Genomic DNA, 21,561 nt, shown 5'->3' with positions numbered 1-21,561 from the left:
AGGGAATTCCACTGATGTGCAGCATTTTTTATTTTAGCTAAAGTTTGGCATCGGTTTAATTAAGTCATTGAAACACACACACACACACACACATATATATATTTCATACATACCAAATCAAAAACGAATAAATGGAAGAAAAAATAAATCACAGTATAATTAAAGACGAAAAATAAAAATCCTCCCCAGTACGTACCAAAATAAGTTCTCTATTCAATTTAGGCTATTGCAGAGCACTTCTCTAAAGCACACAACTGTAGGGCAACTTAAAAAAACCTTCAAAATGTTCCTCCAAGTTAGTCAATGCCTCAACTATCACATGCCAAGCATCGTTCAAGGACAAGCAGTGGTCATTAGAAGTAAGATGTGGGGTCAAAACATAGCTTATACAAAACGGCGGATGACACAATGAATGCGAATCTCGACGCTAGCTACACGAATTTGGAAATAACTTATCACTCCACTAATACTGAATAAAGATTCACAAATTACATTACCAGAAATTCAACAAGCGTTGAAAAAGCAGGAAAGCTGCCATAAGTGAAGAACCGATCCATACATGAAATCACCTAGGCTTTACACAAACAACTAGAAAGGGCCTTGCCACAAAATGCATCTCTCAGCACAGGCCCAAGGTATCCAAATTCAAAGTAAGCTTTTTTAAATCTTAAAGCTGGTGATTAGCTTATTTTGTTGTATCTTAATGAGATGTAATAAGCCAGAAGATGTTATCTAACCTAAGCAAATTGCCAGTTTGAAAATCTGGCCAAGCCACCACTCCAGGAAGACTCAGGCAGTTCCAATCTGATAACCTCATGTGTAACGGTTACACAGGCCCAAAACCGGTCTCCAGACCAAGGCCTCTATTTAAGTCTAACTCCAGAACCATACACAGAGGACATCAAAACTTTGGCCTGGTATGGCTTTCTAAAGGCCAAGATTGTGTAGCTTCAATGAGTATGGTTGAATCTAGCCAAGTCCCCCCAGACAGCCATGACAGAACGCCTCTTGGCTTTGGATGCTGATCACAAGGTCAACCTTCAACTTCAATGAGTCAAGAAACAAGCACAAAAATGTTTTGCTTTGTTGCAAGGCAACAGGTCCTCTCCCAAAAGCACCATGTAATCTACATGAAACAGAGAAGCTACTTTCTTACCTGCCAGCTTCAGGATAAATCTTATCCCTCTTCTTTAAACGAATCACTTACATACATACTGAACAGTGGAATGACAAGTGCACAGCCCTGTCTTACGGACGAGTGGCTAGTAATAGATTCAGGATAGGGCCGAATCTTTCTGGTAAATCATACAATGGCCCAAATATCTACACACATTTAGGTGGGGTCATTTGGCAGCCACCTCAGAGTTCCCAATTGACCATTTTAATCCAAAGACTGCCTTTGCTGATCATAGCAAAAGCCACCAAGAATACCACAAATGCTTAACATAGCAACCCATCTTCATCATGGTTCGATCAGACATCATGACCAGAGCCGCTGCACTGTCCACCATGGACATTACAGCAATACATTTAGTTAGTTGCTTAGGCACAATTGAAGAACAATCTGTTAAGTGGCATTCAAGAACTTAAAAAAAAAAAAATTCAGGCGGGCATAACCATGACAATATCTGGAAGGCAAATTGGAATTAGGTCTATTGTGACAGGACATAGGACACCCAGCAGCTTTCTGGTCTCGAAATGTTGCACCAAAGAGGGTCATCAACAGAGGCATCCACTAATTTATCTGACGAGGACCAGTCATTGGACCTCCGAGCTCTACAGTTCTTGAGTCACAAAACAATCTAAGTGGGATCATTCTTGACAAAAGGAAAAATATAGTGCCATTTCTGGCAAATGCCCATTAACATTCAATATGAACATGAGGTTTTCATTCTAATATATTCTGCTTGGTCAAAAGCATAACATCTAGGATGCCTAGAAGTGAGCACTCTTGCACACCATATTCACAGTCTAACACCATAACCATCTATTGCATAGGTACACCCCAGAGGCCTAGAGTCACCTCGATCTCAGAAGGGGAAATGGAAACCAGACCAACAGCTCAGGTAACATCTGCTCAAGCTCACACCTGCACTGAATGAAGGCAGAGGTGCTATCCATGGGTAACATTCCACTCATACCTCACAATGTTCTCATTCTGCTATTTATCGCTACATTTGCAGAATAGAGTGTTTTTCCATTGCTCAAATCATGACGGCTGCCGACCCAGACGTTCTTACAAAGGCAAAATGGAGGGAAGTGGGTGACCATCTGCCTTCACATCAAATACATGGCAGCGATAACTACGCTGCACTGTATTGTTTATGCAGTTAATTATTCGTAAAGTGTCAGCGGTCCATCTTTGAGGTGCAATTTACAATACACAAGCATAGAGAAAATGAACAGGCCGAAGCAACCAAAAGCATATGGCAAGAGCTAGATATATAAAAATGGGCATTAATGACAGAAAATGGACTATCATAGCTTCCAGAAAAGTGTATAATAATCTTGATGAGTGAGCAGGCATAGGAGTGAAATGAAGCGTTTAGCTGAATAAAAGAAGGAGAGAAAAGATATACAGTAATCCTACAATAGCCCTTCAGAGGGGTATGATATGTACACAGACCACACCGTCCCGACCCACCAGAGGTCCAGTGAATATCTGCCTCTCTGGACAGCCCCCCACCGGATCAGGATACTTACCAGCTTCACACAACAGACCCACAGAGGGCAAAGGTACGTACAGATACATCTCTATTACATCAAACTCCCCCCCCCCCCACCCCCCTGGGCACCGGTGAATACTGCCCCTTCACTTTTATAGCTTTGTTGGCCAATTTCTCAGCTGCGCCTCGTTCTAAAGCCTTGAGTTGCAGTAGCCACAAGTTACAACTGTATCACTCTCAGAACAGGAAGAGTTACAAGTGTTCCAAGCTGTGGTAGATATCGAGTATGTGGATACTTGTAACGCAGAGGTATGCAAGCAATGCAACATGGACCTTCTAGAAGGTGAAATTCATATTCTTACCCACTGCACAACATATGAAGGAACAAAGAGGCACTGCTTCAGTGATTTGGACAAGAAAAGTGTAAACTTTCACACACTAATTGACGGGCAAAAGTTGTGAATCTCTTCTGGTGAAAGACTATGAAATGGCAGACAAAACGTTGAATACCTGGCTATGAACAATACTATAAGACCCCTACAAGCCCACGGACAAACAAAAAGACGTAATGCCTAAACAAGAAGAAGAAAAAAAAAAAAAACTTTACACCGAATAAGGACTCAGTATCACCCAGAAACAGAGTTCTTTCTTTCAGTATATAATGCGTACATCATGTCATGAGCGAACAGTTTCAATGACCGTCCATAGTTTTTAACCCCCCCCCCCACCAAAAAAAAAAAACAAACCACAACATTCGAAAATCTTAGCTACACTTCTGATGTTACATTTGACTTGCCCTACTCTGCAGGGGGGACTTCGCATCCATTTGTGGTGGGTGAACAGATATTTACATATTGTTGGAGATAGACTGTAGTGGCAGCAACAAATAAATACACAGAACTCATCCTAGACTAAAGTACCAGATGGTGAGATTAACTGAAGTATTAAATCTAAAAAAACTTTTCGCTCTTCTCAGTGAGTCAGCACAAATGTGATAGGAATGTATAGATGTGCAACCCAATAGGTCACTGTGCCCTTGGATCAAAGACGAACCTTTTTGAGGAGGACCAACAGGGCCTAACAAGTCTGTGGTTGCTTGTTCTTCCTGTATAGAGAGAACGTGCCCTAGCAAACCAGCCTTAGCAGATCCGATTTGGGCGTGGCCAACACCGACTTGGATATAGTTGGCATTGTTTTTCGTGGCACAGTAGGCCCAGAGTCATTACCAACGCCTGAGATTCAGTCATCACCTCTTCATTCTTCCCTAGACTGCACTTCACCTGAAACCCATGATTTAGTAGTCTCAAAACAATCCTGCAAGCACAGTACACTGCAACAGACCCAGAGGAAGATCACTCAAGTGAAAAGACCACATTTGTGAAACACTATCATTCAACCTTTGTCAGCAAAGTTTAAGTATGCCTTATTTGCAGTCGAGGTAAGTATTTCCCCCAGAATCCGAAATGGAGGGAGTTTAGGCCTTAACTTTAGGTATGTCTTTCAGTTCACTACCATCAAGACTTTGGGCCAATGTACACAGGGCGATCTCCGACCTTGACAGAAAAATTAATCAAGCCAGTGTTCCTTATATGGTGTGTGGTGTGTGTGTGTGTGTGTGTGTGTGTGTGTGGGGGGGGGGGGGTGGGGGGGGCATTTATCCACACTCTTCATTTTTGCAACCTACAAGTTAAGGGAGAACATACTGCAGAGAAATAGAAAGGTAAAGCCCCTATGGGTCTGTACTACAAACTTAATTTAGTGTCCAAGTTCCAGAGTTTGGAACCAGCGTCCCCTAGATTGAAACTTGGTCTCCCCATTTGCTTAAGTTATATGATTCTAGGACAAAAACTATGGCCCGAGCTTCGATTTCCTAACCTTCGAAAAGCTTGAGTTCAAAGAATTTATTTCGGAAGCAAACTAAACCCGGATGACTGGGCCACTCTATATAATAATGGCTCTAAGTCCCTCACAGATGTGCAATATGGTCGAAGAGAGTGGTGTTAAAATTCCAGATAAACGTACACATTCTGGCACACAATTTAACCCAGTACATCTGGCAGATCTTTTATGAAGGTGGGGGAAAGAGAAACACAGGCTTCCTCCCTTTTCAGGTGCATGGCTAGGTTACTTAAACATGTTACAAGGAAGTGATTAAATGCACAGACTGGTGTGATGCTGGTATCCTGTAGGATACCCCAAAACCCTTAAATATTGAGCTTTCTATCATTTTCTCTAAATCTTCATCCTTTTGGAGTGATTGGTGACTTTCACTAGACCGTGTCCAGAGATGCATTGGAAAAAAAGACAGGTCACATTAAGTAGGCCTAGGAGAGGTAGGTCTGTTGAATATCTGGCACTTGCTAATCGTAGTAAAGTAAACCCATCGCAAAGAAATGAAAAGTCCAAATGGGTACATGTTTAGGACACCTTGCCATCCTGTTTTCCCCGAAATCTTTTCACATACTCCAGTTTCTTCAACAGTTACCAGGATTGGCGGTCACATCTGAGTAAATATAATGATCAGCTTTACTGAACAGATAATTACTGTAACAACGGAGGCCAGAGATCCGGAGCCTGCTATGCACTTTCCCTGTTGTAGCAAGAAAGTGCAGGTAATCTCGGTTGATCTTACCCGATTGGAGAACTGCCTGTGAAAACAGTTTCACAATTCACTGAACTCTTAATTCGGACCACAAAAAAAAAAAAAAATCAATATTTTAGATTGATAGCAGTACTCTTTAAACAGATTGTCAACACATACCCAGACACAATGGAAGCAAAGATCAGGGATCTGAGGGTTATTTACCCCAGGTCAGGAAGCTTCTGTAACAACTCTGCTTTTGTGCTCTTTACTGTCTGAAAGTGCCTTGAGGCACCCCTATAGCATCATGTCTGCACTACAGAAAAAGCATTTGCTATGCAATAGGCCTCACATTTACTTGAGTTTGAGCTATTGGCATTGTAAATGCGTAACTGGACTTTTTTTTTTTACCACATTCATTGGTCAACCCTGCCGCATATTTTGGTCCTTTCTGCCACATAATTCCAGTGGCCCTGCATATAACTACAGGGCTAGTAGGCCTACTGGAATATATTTTTTTTAAAAGGCCCTTAACCCCATTGGTGTGGACGTTGGCCATGATCAGTGTCCGACACCAGGGAGGGGTTTAAAAAAATCCAGTTTTTATTTAAACCCCTCTCGAGAGACACAGAAGAGCTTCCGTGTCTCCCCCGGCCCCTCTGCGCGCTGACATCACACTTCATTTTCCTCACCGGAGAAGGAAGCAGCAGGAAAGGGCGCTTCCTGCTCTGGTGGGGAAAACAGACCAGAACGCGTCTCCCCAGCGTTTGGGAAGGCCTAGTTTGAAAGGGGAGATCCTCCCCTTTCAAACAAGGTCTTCCTGAAATGGTTTCTTAGACTTGGATCGCAGCCGTGCTGCGATCCAGGGCCAGAAAACCCCATTAGACACTGGAGATTTCACTTCTGGGGGGAATCAGCCCCCTCTGAAAATGCTCCCTCCCACCCGATCTCAGGCATATTTTTTGCATGTGTGGTTTCCCTGGGGCGGCTATTGGTCCTCAGGAAAACCACACCCACATATAAAAGTAATCTTTTTACGTACATATTCACCACCAGTTCTCTTGCAGCTTGCATCTTCAAAGCAATGCACATACTTCAACTGACGCATTTAAACTGTAACTTTTAGGACGCAATAAAAAAACTCGAGTAACTCTTGTGATTATGTTTCTGCTAGAAAAGGATCTGACTTTTGTCTAGTGGCAGTTTTGATGCCATAAAGTAGCACAGAAGGATCAAATCTGTATTTTATGTTAATAGCTGAGTGGATTGGTGAAGCCAGCCATTACCTGCGCTATAATACAAATGAAATGTATGTGCGGGCGGGCTATGGAGAGATGAAGGGCACTTTTGGTGGGTGGTAGTGTGGTTATCCGAGGAGGAGGTCATGGGAGTGGGAGCACCAATAATGACTGTTGGACTGTGTGCCAGAGGTGCTAAAGACTGTGACAATTGGTATGTGACAAGGTGAAGTAGTATTTTTTTTTTTTTTTTTTAGTGTCTTGAGGGAACGTGCTGATTGAGGGAAGAAGCGAAGGTAAGGTGACTGACCTTTACTGTTGCATGCATCACACACACACCAACTAGCAATTTTGTGACTGTCTACGTAGGCTAGTGTTTTAGAGCTAGAATTTAGCCAGTAGCAGTGATGGCATCTCTTTGGATGACTGCTGCTCAAGCCCTAACTCGGGTTATAGGGGACAGCTCTGACATAGGATCAGAGACTGAGACAGCAGATACTGAGAGAGGATCTGCGGGATAGGACACTAGCGCAGACTCTGGGAGTGATTTTTCCAACAACTCCTCTTCCAGTGATTCTGAGGGAGGTGATGAGGACAGTCCAGCTGTCCCTTCGCAAGCACAAGGGGACAGTGGCGGGTTAACCCAACCCAGAGAGCAGGTGCATGCGGCGACAATTACAGAGACAGTGCTCTCTTGGGAGCTCACCAATTTAGTTCAGCCCCAAATTCCACCGTACAACTCGTATTGTGGAGACATCAAAATTATCCATCACAAAACAACTTGGCTTTGTAAGGCAGGCACCTGCATTTTTGGTCCTGGGCTCAGCGGCCATATAGGGAAACCTACCAAATCCAGACATTTCTTGAAACTAGACACCCGGGGGAGTCAGAGGCATGTCTTGTGAGGATTCCCCAAAGTTTTCTTACCCAGAATACCCTGCAAATGTGAACTGTTGAATAAAAACTCTATTTTTTCCTGCATTTCTGTCACACAAACTACAGGAATATGCTGGGATCCACAAAATTCCTACCACCAAGTGTTTCCCCACCTGTCCTGATAAAAACTCTACCCCACCTGAGTGCCTGTACCTAGTGCCTGCGTCAGGAATGGATCACACCAGGGTCAACGGTCGCCATCATGCAAGGACTAACCTTGACTGTTGTGTGATCTATTCCGGACACTGGCACTAGGCCTACCCACACAAGTGAGGTACCATTTTATCAGGGGACTTGGGGGAATTCTGGGTGGGAGGAAATTTGTGGCTCCTCTCAGATTCCAGAACTTTGCATCACCAAAAGGTGTTTTTTTGCCAGATTTTGAGGTTTGCAAAGAATTCTGGGTAACAGAACCTGGTAAGAGCGCCACAAGTTACCCCACCCAGGCTTCCCCTACATGCCTAGTTTTCAGATATGTCCAGGTTTGCTAGGTTTTCCTAGGTGCCAGATGAGCTAAAGGCCAAAATCCACAGCTAGGCACTTTGCAAAAAACAGGTCAGTTTTCATGAGAAAAATGTGATGTGTCCATGTTGTGTTTTGGAGCATTTCCTGTTGCGGGCACTAGGCCTACCCAAACAAGTGAGGTAACATTTTTATCAGGAGACTTGAGGGAATTCTGGGTGGAAGGAAATCTGGGTCTCCTCTCAGATTCCAGAACTTTCTATCACTGAAATGTGAGAAAAAAGTGTTTTTTTGGCCAAATGTTGAGGTTTGCAAAGGATTCTAGGTAACAGAACCTGGTGAGAGCCACACAAGTCACCCCATCATGGATTCCCCTAGGTGTCTAGTTTTAAAAAATGCACAGGTTTGGTAGGTTTCCCTAGGTGCCGGCTGAGCTAGAGGCCAAACTCCACAGATAGGCACTTTCCCCCAAAAAGTCAGATTTCAATGTAAAAATGTGATGTGTCCATGTTGCGTTTCCTGTAGTGGGCACTAGGCCTACCAAAACAAGTGAGGTACTATTTTTATTGGGAGACTTTGGGAAAATACTGAATAGAATAACAAGTGTTATTGGCCCTTGTCTTTCTCTACATTTTTACCTTCCAAATTAAAAGACAGTGTGTAAAAAAGAAGTCTCTTTGAGAAACGCCCTGTAACTCACATGCTAGTATGGGGACTCACGAATTCAGAGATGTGCAAATAACCACTGCTTCTCAACACCTTATCTTGTGCCCATTTTGGAGCTACAAAGGTTTCCTTGATACCTATTTTTCACTCTTTATATTTTACCAAATTAATTGCTGTATACCCGGAATTGAATGAAAACCAATTTCAAGGTGCAGCTCATTTATTGGCTCTGGGTACCTAGGGTTCCTGATAAACCTACAAGCCCTATATATCCCCGCAACTAGAAGAGTCAGCAGACGGAACAATATAATGCTTTCAAAAATCTACCATAGCTGGAAAAAGTTATAGAAGAAAACGTGGACCGAAATGGCTCTTTTTTCACCTCCATTTCAATATTTTTTTTATTTCAACTGTTACTTTCTGTAGGAAAACCTTGAAGCATCTACACAATGACCCCTTGCTGAATTCAGAATTGTATCTACTTTTGAGAAATGTTTAGCTGTCTGGGATCCAGCATTGGTTTCACACCCATTTCTGTCACTAACTGGAAGGAGGCTGAAACCACAAAAAAAAAATTAAAAAAAAAAAAATAAAAAATAGTTAAAATGCTGTATGTCCCAGTAAAATGCCAAAATTGTGTTGAAAAATGTGTTTGCCTGTTCCTGAAAGCTGGGAAGATGGTGATTTTATCACCGCAAACGCTTTGTTGATGCCATTTTCTGGGGAGAAAAAAAAAAAACACATGCTTTCTTCAGCAGCCCTTTTTCCCCATTTTTCTGGAAAAAAAACTAAATTTTACCTGTATTTTGGCTAATTTCTTGGTCTCCTCCAGGGGAACCCACAAACTCTGAGTACCTTTAAAATCCCTAGGATGTTGGAAAAGAAGGATGCAAATTTGGTGTGGATAGCTTATGTGGACAAAACGTTATGAGGGCCTAAGCACGAACTACCCCAAATAGCCAAAAAAAGGGCTCAGCACGGACGGGGGAGGCCCAGCAGCTAAGGGGTTAAAGCACAAACTACTCCCAAGTGCAAAACATATTTACTTGGCAGGTGGTACAGGCGCCATTGCCTGCAGGCCAGTGACTAAATAATTGTCTTCTAAGAATGCATGCTTACTGAATCACTGTCCCTTTACTGAAGTCTGTGGAGTCGGACAAAACGCCCATGATTTTTCACATGCTGAAAAGAGCCATCTCACATGACATTAGTGATCCTCAGTTAGTCTTGAACTGAAATATTAGTTATAAAATACTTATCATTGTACAGCATGATCCACTGTAAGCTCTCCTCGAGGCTAGTTTTATAAATACATGCACACACAGCTCAGGGTTCTGCTTTGTATTCGCAGCTTGTATCACGTTATAAAAATAAAACTAGAAGTCCCAGAATGCAAAGCAGAAACAAACTAAATGAGCAAATCACACATCAAACTAGGGAGCTGGCAACTCTGCAAATTCTACTCCAAGGGCTGGTTTTCAGCTTGTATCACGTTATAAAAATAAAACTACAAGTCCCAGAAAGCAAAGCAGAAACAAACTAAATGAGTTAATCACGTTTTGAACTAGGGAGCTGGACAACTCTACAAATACTACTCCAAGGGCTGGCTTCCAACTTTACGATATTACAGTTGGAAGGCCCTCTTGCATAGTAGTGTGTCACAGTAAAAACACGGCAAATCCAAGATTTCAGCACCTTACCTGACTGTTTTCATCACGGAGTGCAGCTACAGCTCATGAGCTGGGGTTGGCTGCCTGCATAGGGTTTGGAAGTGGCAGCAGTGCACACATTTTAACAGTATTTATTAAGGAGTTCAATAAAGTTGGAATATTGCACTCAAACAAATAATTAATTATTCCTGGAGGCCCAAACAAACCACAAACATCTTCAAAGCAGAAAATAGCTTTAAAGCGCTATGCAGTAACACGGCTGCCGCACATAAATGCTAAAGCACTAAATACTGAGGCGATGTAATTTTAAAGTTATATCAGGCCTATATATTCCATGTCCAGCTGGAATATATAGGCCTGATATAGCTCACTGTTACAGCTGTTTTTTCCCCACCCACTTGACGTTTTTCTGTTTAGAGTGCATATAATGCAAAAATGTCAAAATAACTCTGGTGATTAAGGTTCTTTATGGAGAGAGAACATACTTTTGTCTAGTGGAAGCTTGGAGTCATCATAAGGTAGTGCAGTGGGTTAATGTGCCTGTTGCAAATAATGTGTACTAGGCGGATCACAAAGAGCATATAATGTACAAATGGAAGAATAACTCTGGCGATTAATGTTCTTTCTGGAGCGAGACTGGCTTTGTATTTCCACCTCTGAGTTAAATCTCGACTGTGAAGTCACTCGAGGTCTCTTCTATGTGTCCTGGTGACCCTTAGTTTTGTCCACGCTCCCTAACCCTGCTTCTGACTCTACAAAGACCTCATTTCCAAAAATGGACACAGTGACACCCGCCTAAAGCTTGCCCATGCAGGACAAGCAACAGTGCTCTCAACACACTTCAGGACCTGGAAAAGAAATGCATACCGATCTTCCTGGAAGCGCTAGCACCAAAAAAAGAAAAAAAAAAAAAGACATAAATATTTACCATGCATTATCCGAGAAGGTAATCCAGTAACCTACAGATTACGCAAATAAAAACTAAAAGCAAAAATTAAATTACTCTTATTAGGTAACAGTGTAAGGACGGTTAGCAGCGCTCCAATACTGCGATCAAGTTCGCGCTCTGAGCGCCATGGCAGCCACGGAGCGCAGGCAGAAGAAAAAGGAAGTAGATCAGCAATTGTGCTATAATCCATGTAACAGGGTCAGTCTGCAAGGCGGTAATAAAACCACCACAAGGCAGGACAAACGTAAAGCATTTACCAATTACATCAATGAAAGGCAAGCCCACAAACAAATGAAAGTGATGGGCTTGAGGTGGGCGTGGTTAAAAGCCCACAATATTTACAACAGGTCAAAGCGCTTGCACGTTCAGCCTGAAAAGTGCATGATTATACAAGCTCACAGTCAGTCACACACTCAAGCACACTCCTTCTCAATCACTTACGATAGGCGGTGGCAGAATCCCGCTCGCTCTGTTCAGTGCTGATAAACATCGTCAGTGCAGAGTAGGGGACATGGAAACACTGCAAGAGGAGGAGAGAGGTCAATATAGAAATGCAAATCAGCCATGAAACACAAACACAGTATTTTCCAGGGGACAGTAGGGGCGGTTGCTGACAGTTTTCAACATAAAGGGTTTGTGTCCTATTAAAAGGCACCCTTGTACTTCTAGGATTTGCTATCCCATGAATATACATTGGCACCTAAAGGGAAGGCTTGGTGTCCTGTGAGAGTACAAACGTATACCCCTGGTGGAAGCTGAACATCCTATGTACCTCTGTGTGTACGCTTGAAATTGCTTCATTGAATGATTTCTGCATTTCTCCACTCCAAGCCATGTTTCTGCAGTGTCTATTAATTCCCCCATCAGTGACTATTAGCTGCTGGCAGTGACCTCTAGGTACGAGAAGTGAGCATCGGTTGCTAATAATGACCATTATTTCCCTACAGTGACCTCCAGTTGCCAGCAGTGACCAACCCTGGGCTGCAGATGTCACCTTATGTAGAGGTTGGTTAATACATCTAAATGAATATAGGTTTGGTTGCATCTGCGGCTTAGAAAGCACAGCAATAAACTACATAAGTCACGCAGCATCTATGAACATTCCTAGTGGGTACAGGGTGTTAATGATGCCACTGGTGATGATTTGCTTCTATAAAGCATTGCTAATTATTTTGTTAGAGTGGAATCAGTGCCAATGATTTCAACGGTGGACATGCATGGGGGACCACCAGTGTGGGACTTTCATGCATAAACTGTGAAGATCGCAGAAGGCTGTGCTTTAGTGTGATTTCCTACAGACGGTGCACTAGAATAGCTTGCCAATGATGTGCTGAGCACAGGCAGATAGAGAACCTGAAATGCGGATCTTTAAAGTGGTGCTTCAATGTTGGGTTGCAGCATTACATACACTATGTGACCCCACATCATCCAGGACTTCTGAAGTTAGCCAGGACTTTTAGCTAATAGCAGAGTGTGATCTAAGCACTGGTGCCATTTCAGAAAATACCATGATCCCCCCCATGTTCCTAGTGCCATAACAGGATGTGACATCATGTGACCCTTGAGTCCAGTGACTTTTAAAGTTGTGATATCAAAATCTTTGGATATAAAGAATATGATATTGATATAAATTCTATAGGTGTACATATATCATTAACTCCATTTTAAGGGTTACAAAAGCAAATGAACAGTAGGGTTAGCAGTACCAAGGGCGTTACAACATTCAGTAACCTTTAAATGACGACCTTTAGATCAGTTAAAATACTGTGTGGCACTGGCCATCCTTTCCGCCCTGGTTTGTGCAGGTGACAAAGGATGCACCAAAGTGCCCCAAACTGTGCTCCCATCTGTGGCAAAGCCACGGGATAAGGCTCATCTGACAACTGAGTGTCTCAAACGCATATGTTGTAAATGTAATTCCCATTTAGCGTTCATGATCCTGTGGCGTGTTTTTTCAGTGTTCCAATCCTATATTCGGCCTACAAATCCCAGCATGCAAAGTGTTATTGGCTAATAAGCAAATGGCTAAAGGCATATTGCACAACATGGGGTCAACCAAGTAGCTACAATACCTTTCCAATACAAAGGTGTGTTTCATTACTGCTGAGTGGTGTCCTGCATAGCTCCAAACTGCGCTTTGCTGGCTGCTGTGCTTGAAGACTGGACAACCCCCACCTTTAATCACTGCGCACATTACCCGATCCCCGCCACCCAATCCCGGATTCATTAAAAGCATGTTGACTCACCGTCACCAATGACTGGAAGAGACAATAGAAGATCAAGTACCACACCACCAGGCCACTAGACACGTCCGGCACGAACCAGACCAGGAAGTAGGAGACAATGGCAAATGGTGTGGAGAAGATGATCCTGAGGAAGAAGAAGACAACATAAGAGGACAGGTACATCGAAGGGATGTTTTTCATTTAGAAGCTGCTGCACTTCTGGAACGAAGAGACAAGTTCTGTGTCCTGACTATTTAACACCATACCCATCAAAAGTACAAGGGCTGTATTGAGCTCGGGGTTGAGCCGGTCCTAGAGCTTTTGCTACCCTAGAAAAAAAAAATGCCCAAATACACCCCATCATACCTCAGTGTCTCTGTGTGTGGATGCACACGAGTCATTCATCACATTTTATCTAATGAACCCTTAACTAGAAGTATTAGCAATAACGTACTAGGCAAGTTGCACACAGAGTATAGCTCAGCAGAGAGGACAATCATTGCACCCTACATGAGCCCGGGTATGAACCACCTTACCAGCACCTTGGAGGGCCTAGGAACCACATTCACATCACCAGCCTTTCTCCTACGGTCCTTTCTGCACATAGGTCCAACAGTATCCCATCATTTCTAAGTTTTGTTGAACATCATATTCTCTGACGTTAAAGAGCTGAGCCTTCTTTACGTACAGATGAAATGCATTGGACTGAAGTGATAATTTGGAGAGCAGAGCAAGAACATATCGCTTTATTTAAAAAATGTATATAGGATACAGGTCATCAATATCTCAAAGTGTGCACTCTTCACAAATTGACTTTTCTCACTGACCATTAACAAAGCATTAAATAATGTGTGTGCATACCTGCAGTAATTATCACACCCAGTACATCTACCGGAGCAGTATATTATAAATTAAGTATAACCTGACGTTATAATATTAATATATTTACCTTGACAGTCTGCAGGATTTTATTTTATTATTGATATATTATTATATAAGACCTGGCACCTTTTGGCTTGTGTCCCTTGTCTTTTTGCCTTCGGACCTCCTATTTTTATGGTATACTGGAGGAGTTGTGTTGGAAATGGCCCTTTTTGCTATGTTATCCACAGACGTTTTGCCTTCTTCCTCCTATTTTTTCTGGTCTGTTTTTGCTGGTTTATTGTCTCTACGCACTTTACCACTGCTAATCTGTGATAAAGTGCAAGTGCTCCCTATTTAAACTGTACTGTTGATTGGTTTATCCATGATTGTCATATTTCATTTACTGGTAAGTCCCTAGTAAAGTGCACTAGAGGTGCCCAGGTCCTGTAATTGATATGCTACTAGTGGGCCCGCAGCATTGATTGTGCCACTCAAGAGTCGCCCTGTAAACATGGCTCAGACCTGCCACTGCAGTGGATGTGTGCAGTTTTGAATTGCCAGTTCGACTTGGCAAGTGTACCCATCTTGCAGGCCTAAACCTTCCCTTTTTATACATGTAAGGCACCCCTAAGGTAGGCCCTAGGTAGCCCCATGGGCAGGGTGCAGTGTATGTTAAAGGTGGGACAGGTACTGATGTGTTTTTACATGTGCAATACTGCCAAATTTGGGTTTTAATGTTGCAAGGCCTATCTCTGTCACAAGTTAACATGGGGGCTGTATTTAAATATTCCTAAAGTGCAGTTTCCTTTTGAGAGCAGATAGAAATTTGGAGCTTGGGGTCTCTGGACTCACAGTTTAAAGATACACCAGTTGGTTGTTAGATTATCAGTTTGAAAACGCCACTTTTTGAAAGTGGGCTTTTTCGTGCTTAAACCATTCTGTGCCTCTGCTTGCTTGTGTATTCCACGTCTGGGTCAGAATTCCCTCTGGACAGTGACACAAAGAGAGCTGGGGGGAGTTGTCTGCATATCCTGATGGGCCATCTGGGCTAGAGGGAGGAGTGGTCACTTACACCTGAAAGGCGCACAATGCAGTCTCTGACCCTCTGGTGTGTGTCTGTGGCCAGAACTGGTCAAGGCAGGATCTTGTCAACAACAGAGACTTTCCTTTGAAGAATACCTACTTCAAAGGCAGAAAGGGGTAAAAATAGTGGACCCAAATACCCCAGACTTTTAGAATCTTCATGGATCAAGAGGAACCTCTGCCAATGAGAAGAGCTGAACAGCTGGAGGAGGAGTACTGCCCCTTTGCTGTGTGTGCCTTGCTGGGTTGGCCTGCAGTTGCTGCTTCTGCCTTAAAAGGGGGCAAAGGGTGAACTTTGCTGTGTATCCTGCTGAACAGAGTTCTCAAAGGCCTTGGAGTAGAGCTTGTTTCCTATTGGAAGTCCCAGGGATACCAACGACTTCAGTTTCATCTGCCTGCGGCACTGAGAACTGTGTATTCTGTGCTGTTCAAGAAGAAAAACCGCTGCAGCACCACCAATGATGCCACTGGCCTGCACCATTACCTGCTGACACCGTAAGGAGCCGCACAACCCTGCTTCACACTAGCCCTGGGCTCACAGACACCACCATCTGATGCCACCACCAAGCCACTGCTTGCACCGTGACCTGTGGGCCCGGCACTCCGGCATCACCTTGCTCACACCGTAGCCTGGGCATCCTGATGATGCCGCTCCTGATGACAACTGTGCCGCTGCCTGCACATTGGCCTGTGGACACAGCTCGTGAGGTACACGAAGCACCATCCCCTACCGCACCACAGCCCCAGTCCACCGACGCCAGCACCATCAACTCCAGTGTTGTCACCAGGTATCCCTGTCAGCACCGCGACCCGTGGACGCCGCACGGAGGCTGCCCCGCGTTGCATCGATGACATAGGCCTCCCAACGACAGTGCTTCAGCAACGAGGACATCGCTGCTTGTACCATAACCTGGTGACACCGCATGTTGCACAGCCGTGCTTCACACTGCAGTTCTGGTCTCCCTGATGCCGCTGGACGGGGTCACCCAGCCGCTGCCTGCACATGATCTGTGAGCACCGCACGTCACATCATCTTGCTTCGCACTGCAGCCTCTCCGATGCCATCCACGCTGGCGCTCCTGACTTCATCAGCCTGGAGTCCGATCTGCAATGCGGGTGACTTCAAGAGTCCGATGACCCCCACACCAGCTTCTGAAACCGACTCAGCGATGCCACTCTCTGGACCTCCTTGCGAGGATCACGATGCCCTGCATTTCCAAGGTACTGTTTGCAGGTCTTCACGACACCGTAGCTGGCCTCTGACACCGCGGCCGGCCTGAACTTTCGGATTTGTTGTTCACAACGCTGATATAGCCCCGTACAGAGCTATCAATTTCAAGGAACCGTCTTTTAAAGAATTCTTGCAAAAAATGTATCTTATTTATTGTATGTTGGCTTTGTATCATATTTGGTCCTGTTTTATATAGATAAATATTGGCTATTTTTCTAAAACTGATGTGGTGTCCTGTTGTAGTGTTTTCACTGTATTACTATGTTTTATGTGCAAATGCTTACCACATTGCTTCCGAGATAAGCCTGACTGCTCGTGCCAAGCTACCAAGGGGGGAAGAGGGGTGAGCAGGGGTTATCTGAGCGGGTATCCCCCTTATCCTGACTAGAATGAGGGTCCCTACATGGACAGGGTGCTCACCGACTACCAACTAGAGACCCCATTTCTAACAGTATGCAGTCTATTATCGACTTCAACACAGGGTCACACGCCCCTTTGAGAGACTATGAACTCAAGTTATCGTTTAAATGGCCAGCTCATCACGCTGATGTTCTGGACACATTAAAAACCCAGTGTGTGAATTTCATCAATATGTTATGTTTTTATTAGTGTTCTCAAGCATTTTCAAAGCTTTGTACACTATATAAATACTATAGCAAATGAAAATGGTGAAAAAACATTTAGACGTCCGTTTCACCTACTGTAAATCCCTTGTAGTCCTTTCACGAATAAAAGGAAAGCGGAGCTAAGAAATCACTCAAAACAAAACAATGGGAAAGACACATTTTAAATGTGCACTTTTTACAGGCTAGAAGTAATTAAATCATGCTATTTGAGGCGCTTTTAAAATGATGGTGTTTCATCCCCAGCCCAATGGCAGTAGCGTTTCCAAAACTGGGATCAAAGAGTATCCTGTCTTGTTAGGGCTGTGCCACTTCTTAGCTTTTAAAGCCTGAGGCAAATGTTTTGGTGTGCCAGGGGAAAGAGCTGTCTCTGGATATGGGAAAATACAAGGTTTTGGGGCGCTGGTCAGGTGGGTTTCGATACAATGCAAGATTGTCTAACATTGGTCCATCAAGGTAGGAGACATGCCAGATTTTCAGCAGAACCACCACCTTTAGGAAATGACCGACATCTACTTTTGCTGTATGTACATGTAGCTCCTTTGGATATCCTAAATATCAGGCTTGACTTCAGGCCTTGTTTACTAGTCTGGACAGCACTATACAGAGAAAAGTGAAAGATTTATAGAATATAGAACTGGTTATCACACTCAAGTCCCTGGACCCGTAGCATACACAGTGGTAGATGGGGTGAAATGTTCAGTTTAGAAACGTGTTTTGTTTTTTTACCAGATAACGGAAGAGATCTGTTCTTATAAGCCAATCAAATGTATTTCTCCTTGATTAACTGAACACTGTTGCTGCTTCCAGAGCCCACCCCTAGACCAGTGGCAAAAATGGCAGAAAATGAGAACTGAGCTGTAGTCCAAACTCCACCCGTATTGCCCACCTTTCATATTAGTTCTGAGCCTCTGGGAATCCACAGCAGAGCAATAGGCAGCTTGGAGGCACAATCAATAGAATAACAACAAAGCAGGCAACCAGGCACTTTTACTTTTGCCCAAATTCACATCCGTCTCCCAACCCCTCCAACTTTCCACAGTAATGTTACATTGGGTGACTGTTGAGTGATCAATGCAGCCTGCAGCTACCTCTCATTCTATGGAGGAAAGGATGGGGGAAAGAATTAGAATGAGGGGGATCCTGGTGAATATTTATTCAACACAAGCAGCATGATATTGATCACCATACACTGTTTACAGGAGAAAGGGCATAACTAGCATGATATGTAGATAAAGTGAGGCAAAGAAACCAAATTGCATGCTTGGGACTTTGTACAAAGAGGTAATAAACAGGTAACATAGTTTAGTTTTTACGATAGGCTTATTAACAAGGTGTATAAACCATGCATGCTTGTTTATTCATGACTCTCTGATCACATAAAACAACTCAGCTGGCTTTGAATTCGTGGAGCATGGGTAAAGTACGGACCGGAGTAGATCGTCCATACCACTGGAGGGGAGCAACAGGTTCAAGTTGGTGGACGGTAAACCTTAGTGAGTGTAGGTCATAATGTTGGAAGGGCAGTCCTTTTCAAGGTCATAGACCACTTTAAAAAAAGATTGAGAACAGCTGTTTTTGGTTGCGAGGTGCCCATCTTCATGCTGAAAGTGAGTGGTAGAACTGTATTTCGGCAGGTTGAATAAGGTTCAGGTGCATCAAATAAATACATTGTCTAGTAAGGAAAGGCAACAATGAAGGGGGGCCTCTGAAAAGCTGTCACCATAATCTGAATCCCTAAGCACTAGAGAGTGAATGTGTAGTGTGGAATGGGAAAGGTGGACATAGTTTCCTTATGACTGTTAGTTGGTCTCAAGCTTCCATGGTTGGGGAGGCAAGAAGTGCTTCAAATACACAAAAGGTGATGGTACAAATGCTTGTAAATAGTATAACACATTGGCAATCACTTTGGGTACCATTCCAGCCGTTTATTTTTCGGCCACTGGGCCACTCTAGATAGAGGCCTACATTATGCAAATCAGTACCGAACTTGCTCTTAATGATAACTACCTATCCAGAACCGACAGGTAAGGCTCCCTCTGGAAGGTAGCACAAGCATTCCTTCCAACACCTTTTCTGTGTTTGAGGTAACATTCTAAATGGCCAAGAGTATGCTCCAAAGTGGATCATTTTCTTGCTGTGCCAATGGATCACTGAAGAAGCCCCACTAGGCTAAAACTGGTACATGGCTGCTTGAGTTACCTTCTGGATGGGGCCTCACCAGTTAGAGATGTGAGATTGGAGATAGGCGCTTTAAAAAAGAGAAGATGTGTTTGTCATCAGTGTACAGCTGGTAAAAGAAACCAAAAGAAAGGATGTCCCAATTGAAGTGAAGCAGAGAGGGAAAAAAACATAACTGACCACAGAGGCACCAAAGGGAAAAAGAAAGACTCATGAGGAACTCCTAAAGTTAAACTCCATTGAGAAAGAGCTGTTAAATAGATAGAACAAATTAGTGTGTTGCATACAGGCCAAAGCTGCACGATAAGACTCAAATGACAAACAACGGTCTCAAATGCATGGCCTGCAAGAGAAGCGATGGAAGTTGCAAGTGGAGGGGGTTTTCCTTAGGCCAAGGATAGGGATGGGGCAGCAGTAATGTGGGTTGATCAACAGCTGTATACAGCTGCATACAGACCCAGAACAGGGGGGACAGGTGGTTGGCTACTGTGGTAAAAGGTAGAGCGCTGTTTCCAGTGTGTTGAGGGTAGGGAAACCAGGCTAGTAGAGGTTGTAAATGTTGTTAGAAAGACGTGCAGCGAGTTGGCTGTAAACCAAGTCTTCCGGTACCTTACAGATGAAAGTGAGAAGTGGTACAAGATGGCATAGGGTACAGAAGGGTCAGCAGAGTGTTTTTTTCATTAGAGATTGTACAACAGCAGATTTAAAACATTGTGGTAGATTGATTCTGCAAAGGCTATTCTTTGTAGCTCACCTCATGTTACCTGTGCTCTTATCAATTTCATGCAATATTTTTTTAATTACGTCCACTGCAGTGACGCTTAGGCGCCATGGACGTAAACACCTCGTCCTCACATGGGCTGTCGCGGGGGTGGAGTGGGGGAGGGGGGAGCTAGTGCTCCCCCAAGGTCCTGGCCCCTCCCCTCCCCTGGGCAGGGATGGAAGGGGAATTGCTTACCCTTCCACCCCCACCCCCCCAACCTCCCTGTGGCGTCTGATGAAGTCAACGCGTGCTGACCTCGTCAGAGGCCTACCCTTGAGCTTCCAGCACGGATCGGAGGAGAAATGCCAAAGCATTTCTCCTCCAATCACGTTGAGGGGCGAGAGAGGCATGAAAGAAGAGGAAGGACCCTTCCCCTCCTTTCATGTCTCTCTCAGCATTTCTGATCGCGATCGGGCAGCAGAAATGCCCACTAGTCATCAGGATTTTTTTTTTTTTGTCTATTGACATGAGGGGAGCAACCCCTTGGGCAAGGGTCGCTCCCTGGGGGGGCAATTAATTTAAGACCATATCTGCCTATTAATATATATATTTTTTTGTCTATTGTCATGAGGGGAGCAACCCCTTGGGCAAGGGTCACTCCCGGAGGGGGACAGGGGGGGGGGGGGGGGGGGGGGGGAGGACAATTAATTTAAGACCATTTCTGCCTATTATAATTAGGCGATCTGCAGAAACCACTAGATACAAGGGATTTTTTTTTGTCAGTTTCACGTGAGGGTACTGACCCCTTAGGCAAGGGTCTGTCTATCCCCGGGGGGATTTGTTTTAGGCCATTTCTGAACCCCTTGGGGGCAGATCGACCTATTTTAATTAGGCCGATCTGCCCCCAGGGGCGTGGGGGTGGGCAGAAACCCCTAGACACCAGGGATCTTTTTTGTTTGTTTGGGAGCGACCTCTTAGGCAAGGGTCGCACCCCTGAGGGGCAAATTGTCTTCAGGCCATTTCTGGACTATTTTCATTATGCCAATCTGCCCCAAAGGGGGGCAGAAACCACTAGACACTAGGGATTTTTATTTTTTTGTGTCAGTTTCATGCAAGGGGAGCGACCCCTTAGGCAAGGGTTGTTCCCCTGCGGGGCAAATTTATTTTAGGCCATTTCTGCTCCCCTTGGAGGCAGATCGGCCTATTTTTGGAAGGCCCATATGGCAGAAAGCCCATCAGAGACCAGGGAAGATTTTTTTTTCAAAATAAGTGGATGGGGGTATGGCCATACCCCCACCATAAATAAATGGGGCCAAAGTTGTTCTGCCCAACAGGGGGCAGATGGAACAATTACCCAATCCACACATTTTTTCCACATTTTTGTTAAGGAACCTTCCGGAATCTACAGGAATCCACAAAATTCCTACCACCCAGCATGGTCTCATCTATACCGATAAAAATTCTGCCCCACTTGTCAGCCTAA

The 21,561-nt window shown here is 44.1% G+C and overlaps 1 protein-coding gene across 2 annotated transcripts in view; it reads right to left on the bottom strand.

Moving 5' to 3' along the window:
- MFSD2A (MFSD2 lysolipid transporter A, lysophospholipid) overlaps positions 1–21,561 on the bottom strand; it is an 89,827-nt gene that overhangs the window by 42,228 nt on the left and 26,038 nt on the right. For both annotated transcript variants that reach the window (XM_069223434.1, XM_069223435.1), the window contains 2 exons: positions 13,415–13,538; positions 11,610–11,688 (listed from right to left, as the gene is read on the bottom strand). In XM_069223434.1, the coding sequence (XP_069079535.1) occupies positions 11,610–11,688; positions 13,415–13,538 (203 nt within the window). The remainder of the gene's footprint in view (positions 1–11,609; positions 11,689–13,414; positions 13,539–21,561) is intronic.

This window comes from Pleurodeles waltl, chromosome 3_1, assembly GCF_031143425.1.
Source record: "Pleurodeles waltl isolate 20211129_DDA chromosome 3_1, aPleWal1.hap1.20221129, whole genome shotgun sequence".
In the NCBI taxonomy this organism is placed as follows: domain Eukaryota; kingdom Metazoa; phylum Chordata; class Amphibia; order Caudata; family Salamandridae; genus Pleurodeles; species Pleurodeles waltl.
Note: the sequence above shows the minus strand (reverse complement) of the source record. Positions and strands in the feature narration are given on the sequence as shown.